Source organism: Phoenix dactylifera, unplaced genomic scaffold, assembly GCF_009389715.1.
Source record: "Phoenix dactylifera cultivar Barhee BC4 unplaced genomic scaffold, palm_55x_up_171113_PBpolish2nd_filt_p 001116F, whole genome shotgun sequence".
In the NCBI taxonomy this organism is placed as follows: domain Eukaryota; kingdom Viridiplantae; phylum Streptophyta; class Magnoliopsida; order Arecales; family Arecaceae; genus Phoenix; species Phoenix dactylifera.
The window spans coordinates 12,420-19,653 of NW_024068459.1; the positions used below are offsets into that span (position 1 = coordinate 12,420).

Below are 7,234 nucleotides of genomic sequence, written 5' to 3' on the forward strand. Positions count from 1 at the left end.
AAATTTCATCGTTCTGTCTTTCTGTCTGTTCTTAGTCGGAGTCGACTCGGAGAGTTCCGGAGTCGCCTCAAGCTTGTGCCAGAAACTTTAAGTGTCCCGGAGTCGACTCGCAAAGTTCCGGAGTCGACTCGTGATGCAGACTTTGGTTCAAATTGAGTCCAATACTTAGCCAAAATACTTTGAACCAAAGCTCGAGGCACTTAAACAGAAATTCATAAAGATTTATCTGAAACACTAGACTGAATTCATTAGAACAACATAAGACATACTTAAATGCTTTGAGCTCATCAAAATCAATTAGGGATTTACTCAATCACTCCACACTTATACTGCCTATCAGATAGATAATTATGCTTGATCAGTCAAAACCATTATTGTTCTCCATTCAACCTACTTTATTTGGCACCCTCTCTGTCATTCCTGCATATTTGACTTCTCGTGTGATCCTCTCTGGTTGGTTTGGTTAGCTTCTATACGATGTTCCTTTGGACTAGAACATTCTCCTGGAACCTATAACACCTGTTATGTTTTACCCAGTCATGTAGCTAATTAAGCATATGTCTCCCATGTGTTAATGTAAGTAAGGATATGGTGTAAACATTTAGGAACATTAATTATTGCCCAAAACCTTCAAAGTCTATAATTTTCTTCAATCAATAAAATTTCTTTCGTGGCCTCAATCCTGAAAATTTTAAAATTTCTTTCCTTCCAAATGCACCACCAAACATTAGTAGATAAACTAAGTTTGCTCTCGATCGTCCGTCTCCAAGGTCCCCAAAACAAAATTATAGAAAAAAGTATAAATATCTGAATTACAGAGTCCACAATAATTTGGGCAAGGCTAGTTCCTTTTTAAGAAATTATTGGCGGTCAGAGTTTTGCCTATAGTGGCCAAAGCAAGGAATATTTTGACTCTTTCCTCCCTTTCATTATACTTTGGTCAAAGGAAGGACCATAACACGAGCATGCAAACCGAAAAAATATCTACCTGGTTGCAGTAATTAACAATAAATCTTAAAGCATATTAGATAGCAGTAAGATCAAAGATAAGCAGACAAAAGTTGTTAAAAAGTACACCATAGCCCTCGGTAGGAATGTATATCGAAAAAGATTCCCCGACTAAATTAGTGGTTATATGTGCAGAATGCTCTCCGTAACCACTCGGCTCGTTATCATTTTAATATTTCGTAAAGCAACCATCCATACACAGGGCTTCTTTAGCCAACATTTAATGTCACCGATCCTAAGACCACAATGATCACAAGGTCTTTTAGAAGTATCTAACTAGAAGCAAAGCCTCTTCTTACATGTCCCAAATGGCAGTGAGAGGTTAAAACAACAACCCAACAGGTCCATCACAACCTCCTCTACCAAATCGCCAAAGATGTAGCCCTCTAACCCCACGCCAACTCTCCCCAGCTCCCACCTCTCCTCCCACACACCATCCTCCCACACCTCACCCACACTATCCACCATTGCCTGGGTTCTCCTCTGCCACCACCGCCGCTGGCCACCCTCCAGTCTCCTTCTCGCCACTCCAGAATCCTCCACAACCTTGCCGTCCTTCCACTCGGATAACCGCGGCAGCCCTTCGGTAGCAATTCGATGGAAGAAGGAACAGCTCTCGTCACTAACCCTCAGCTTCTTGTATTGTCGACCATCTCCTGCACCATGGATTCAGTATTAAAGCTCAACCATGCACCTAATTCTGTTACACTGTACAGCATCGTCAACCGATAACGGCCTGCCACGTATACAATATAAGTGGCCTGAGCTATCTTGTGCACGTGTCAGGACTGGTTTGCAGATTCAGCTGTCTGCTCTTGTTCATTACCATTTTTCTCCTACACAACAGAGTCCAGAGAAGAGAACTGACCTAAAGAGAAGACGCTCGTACGCAAAGGCTTCACGATCTTTGATCCAACAGCTGCAATTGTGGAGCCACATTGTTTTTCTGCATCAAGATTCATGGCACAGTTATATTTTTTTGGAAGAAGGAAAGATTGATGTAATAATTCGCTCTCATGGTTCCAATAGAAGACAAGGGCAGTATAACACTTGCCATTATCGGGTCTCTTCGACCGATACCGAGGAGACGATATCGCGTCGAGAACCGAAACGGGGCTGGGCTGCTCGCCGTTAATCTCGGAGCATTTCGCCTCCTCCTCTATCCTGGAATCTCCGCTGTCCAAATCTTGCAGCCCTGCCAGACCTTTCACCGCGCCGACTGTGATCTGTTCCACCGATCCAACGGCTGCCACTGCCTTTACCCGCACCTCTGCAAATCGGACGGCCTCGATGATCCGCTTCAACGCCTTTAAATCTTCGTCGCACTTCTCCAGCGCGCCGAGGAGCTTCCTCCGTTTTTCGGCGGCCGACTCCGGCGAGCTCACCGGGACATCCTCCAGTCCCATCAGCCTCGCAACCAGTGCCGGCGGCCGCCGCGGGCTGTCAGGAGATGCAGTGGATATCGACCGCCGGATCTCCGGCGGCAGTGTTGGACTTCTCGGCACCTCGCACGAGTGCCGCCGGAGCTCCGGGACGACAACGGCCTTCTCCGGCGTGATGGCACGGCTCGTCTCCCTCTTCTTTCCTTCATTTGCTTGCGGCACCGTAGGTGGTCGTTTCTCCGGTAACGGCAATGATATAACGGTTTCCTCCTTCTTTCGAGCTGAAAGCGCCGTAAACAAACGGTTAGTTTACGTTAAGGAGAGAGAAAGAGGAGGGGAGAGGGAGAGGGAGTGCAGGACCTGACGGCAAGCGTTTGCGTGAGCGGTTGTGGTGGTGGCGGGAGAGGAGATGGAATATACCAGACATGCATCCAACGTTCTTCTTGAGACCGTGGCGGTTTTCCGATCTGGTTTCACGGCGAGATGACGACGTCTGCATCATTTCCCTGTTTCCCGTTCCTCTCTCTCCCCCTCTCTCCTCTCTCTTTATTCTCTCCTCGTTTCTATTCGCCAGTGCCGTCGCTGAGGCATAAAAGATGAGAAGAGAGGGAGAGCCGAGCTTCGAAGAATCTTACTCGACTGAAAGCCGGCAAATAGCACACGTATTTGGATACAATTACGGGTGTACCATTGTCGATGTCACGCAAACGGACATGTAGGAGATTTTGGGCTCGCAATGTCATCCAGAGAGTTTATCTTGTGATGTGGAGAGGCTTGCAACTGACGTTAATTACAGAAGAACCGCTTTGAGGGCATCCGAGGGTCCGTGGTGGGTGTGCTGATGGTCCCCGTTGTGGACCATCGCAGGCGGACGGCCATGAATGTCCGGACCACGGTGGTCCCCGTGGGACTTTGATCACCGTCGTTTGCTCCACGGGTTCGTCTTTTTGTCGCTTCGGCTAAAGAGAAATAAAAGAAAAGCGGGGATCGGACGATGATGTGGCGGGATCCGGACAAGAATCCTAAGCCGGCGACAGCACCGCGTGGCGCTGCCTGTAGGACTTTTAGGTCACATCGTACAGTAATTTATTGCTGCCTATTGCCACACGATCATGGATGGACGGTGACTGATTGCTCTCAACCACCAATTGGTATCTTCGGGAAGGATGAGTGATACCGTTCCATTCGCATCTTTGTTCCCAGTGTTCGGTAGTGTGAAAGATGAAAGGCGAAGGGGTAAGAAAGAAAAGAGAGTGGAGGTTCTTTAGCTTTTATCGGGTTCTGAGCCTTGGTGTTAGGGAAGAGGAAGAGGCAAGACAGTGGAAAGCTGCAGCAGGGGAGGAAAGAGGGCGTGAAGGGAAATCATTGATTCAGGCATCCACCACCAGGCGAAAGATGGGGATTTGTGGGGGCGGTTGGCTCTCTTTTTTTTTCCAACTTTCAAGTGACAGTCACATGCCGTGCTGTGAATTGAGTGAAAAGATAGACGAAGATAGGGAGCATGTTGGTGGTGAATGATGGATTGCATACCCGGGCACATGTAATGTCACAGTAGAGAAGGCTTTCCACGATGGCAAATTAAAGCAAAAATGCGTGAGATGCCTATGGTCCTGGTGCCCTTTTGTGAGTGTTTGAGGGTGACCGAAATAAGTTGGCACTTGCTGCTCCTACTGATTATGGTACCACTGGTGCGATCCAGTTCTTCATGACCGTAACTAACTGTAAAATACCATTTCTGAGAGCAAAGAGTAATTAGGCGCACCTGTGCATAAATCAGTTAGTAAAATGTTCTCACCATGTTGTGGGGCATGTCAGATGGTATAGAAAAGAACGAAAATGCTTTATTTTAAGTAAGAACTAAAAATGCTTTAGTGACTCAGAAATGTAACTCAACCGGTTTCTTGTATTCCATTGCTCCCTTGGTATGTATACTGTAAATTGTGCCATACAATTAAGTAATGTTAATAAGTAGAGCTGATCGTGGGCCGAACTTCAGGCTTAAATTATATTTATTTTTAGTCGGACTTCGGCTGGGCCTATTAGAATGTTTGATATTTTTTGTGCCCAAGTTCAACTCATGATCGCCTATATGCGAATGATGGGAGACGGCCAGACTTTTTTGAGTAATTTTTCTGACATACCATAGCATTGTCGGAAAAGAACACTGTTGAGGTTGCCTAATCCAATTCTTTTGCCCTTCCTACATACATGTTTAGCATAACTCCTTTGCAGTTAAACCTACAAGCTCTTGTACCAAGTGCATGGCTGATAGAGTGACGCAGAGGAAAAGTGGCTAGGGTTAGTTCAAGTTTCTTTTGGTTCAGAAAATTAACTTTCCCGATATTAATATGCTGAATAACAATAGTACTCCAACGCCAGTGACTTGTCTAACTCAACTTAGACAATATGGTTTACCATTTATATCATAGAAGTTTGTTATTTATTTATTTTTTTGGTTTGTATTAACTTGGTGCATTCACAAATGTAGTGGCCAAGCTTGCTGCAATTATAGCAATTCACCTTCAACTTTTCTTTCTTACCTCCATAGCGTCTCTTCAATACTTGGTAGGCTCTCCTTTAATTGGTACATTGTTCCTCCCAATTTGCTTTTCATTGTATTGTCCTAATTTCAAAATGATGTGCCGAATTAGAAAACGTTTATCATTCTTATTGCGCATGTTGTGAGCTTCATCTACTCATATAAATTGAGCAATGTTCAAAAAACAGCTAGAAGTTGATAATCATTTGCTAGGATATAGCACCATCACAGTTTTGAATACAAATGAAATTTCCTACATGAAGGTTTTGAGAACCATTTCGTAGATATCAAATTTAGTGTCAATATTCTCAACATCATAGCCACAATGCTACCAAAAGCAAGTTTCAATTTCTTCCACATTTCTTGGGCAGGACAAAACTTAAATTCACCAATTAGATTATTATGCCTGTAGCTTACTATGATAAAGAACACATATTAATTTTTCTTTATAGAGTTTTGATATGTTCTCAAATCATAATTGTATTGGTCATATTTCCAATTTTGGGTTCTTGCATAGTTCAAGTGTTTTCTGTAGTTCTTGCTCACTAAGGAGATGGATTTTATTGAGTTATATATATTATTTTTTTCATCCGATTTCCCACCTCTGGTAAGTCAAAAATAGTGTTTCATATATCATAATCACATTCATCATGCACAGTAACATGTATATGTAATATACATATTCTCCCAATTATCCCATCAAATGACACCTTCCATGCTTCACGAGATCGAAAATTTCAGTAAAGCTAATAATCATCTCTTAAACACATTGTTTAGATCCTTGCTTTTGATTAATTTTGCATGAAGGCATGATGAGATGATCCGAAGAAACACCTTAGAAAACTACTTACCAAACTAGAAACTACATAAAAAAATGTAAAATAGTTTTTTAACAATAAACAATCATTAAACAAATGTTCTATATCCCACGAACTTTCAACAAGGTCTAATCATATCCAAAATGTACATCAAATGTGACAAACATAAATAAAAGGCATATGATATTTTTTAGTAAGCTCCTAACGTTCTTGTTTGTAAATACAGAATTTTCCAAAAACGTATCTGTTGCCCAAGGTGACAACCCAAGAGGGGGGGTGAATTGGGTTTTTCTAAATTTTTGATGCTTTAAAAGTTTTTTTGTTAAGAGCTGTGGAAGCTTTCTTAAGTTACTTGTGTGAACTTACCCTAGAGCAAGGATCAAATATAAAGCAAGAATAAATACAAGAACAAGCACAACACAAACAAGACAATGTATAGTGGTTCGGTGCACTCCAAACACCTACGTCCACTCCCTAAGCCTCTTCTTGGGAATTCACTATAATCCCTCGGATTACAGTTGGATTGTTTTCCAGGCTCACAATCCAAAAACCTTTACACTTTGGTTTTCCGGGATCACCAAAAACCTATGTTGGTTTTACGGGCTCACCAACGAACCTTCACAATTGGTTTTACGGGTTCACCAACAACCTATGTTGGTTTTACGGGCTTACTAACAACCTACGTTGGTTTTACGGGCTTACCAACAACCTACGTTGGTTTTACGGGCTTATCAACAACCTACAATGTTGGTTTTACGGGCTTACCAACAAACCTTACAACAAGAGTAAAAGTAAAGAATGAAAGCTCCTAAAAGAGCAAATAAGGCAATTATAAACTACAAAGAAGAATTTAGAGAATGTTTATCGCTTTGAAGGAGCTATTCTCTTCTTTGTCAAGCTTGCTTCACTTCACAAGGGTTGGCGGAGCTATTGATGACTCTTTGAAACTGCTCAACCACTTCCTTTTGGCTCTTAAGATGAAGCAATTTAATGAGGCTTGCTTTTCTAGGATTTTCTCTTGAATGTGCTTCTTGATTTCCAAAAGCTTACTTCCTCTGATGAATACTCCCTCTTAAATACTTCTCCAACTTCCAAATAGACCTTCCTAACCGTTGGATTGAAGAAACTAGCCGTTTATAGCCGTTGGGAGTCCAAAAAGCACTTCTGCACAACTAGCCGTTATGCTTCTGCCCGTGCTTGGGTCGATCCAAACTTTCCTTGGGTCGACTCAAACCACTGTTCATCAGACTTGGGGTCGACTCAACTTTTACTGGGGTCAACCCAACTTTCAGGAAACACAGAACCTTATATTTCACCCGTTTTTCACTTAGGTCGACTCAAGTTCAGTTAGGGTCGACTCAAGGTGGGGTCGACTCAAGTTCCATTGGGGTCGACCCTCTCAGGAATTCCAGAGACTTGTTTTCTTGAGGCTTGAAGATGGGTTCGACTCAACTTTCACTTGGGTCGACCCAAGTACTGTTCATCCG

At 42.9% G+C, this 7,234-nt stretch overlaps 1 protein-coding gene across 1 annotated transcript; it reads right to left on the reverse strand.

The window, feature by feature from the left end:
* Window positions 1-1,097: 1,097 nt before the first annotated feature.
* LOC120107997 lies at window positions 1,098-4,074 on the reverse strand. Its single transcript, XM_039121524.1, has 4 exons — window positions 2,751-4,074; window positions 2,063-2,671; window positions 1,877-1,954; window positions 1,098-1,664 (listed from the first exon to the last, which is right to left on the reverse strand). Exons 1-4 carry the CDS (start codon window positions 2,890-2,892, stop codon window positions 1,285-1,287), a joined length of 1,209 nt encoding a protein of 402 aa, XP_038977452.1. The 5' UTR covers window positions 2,893-4,074; the 3' UTR covers window positions 1,098-1,284.
* Window positions 4,075-7,234: the final 3,160 nt, after the last annotated feature.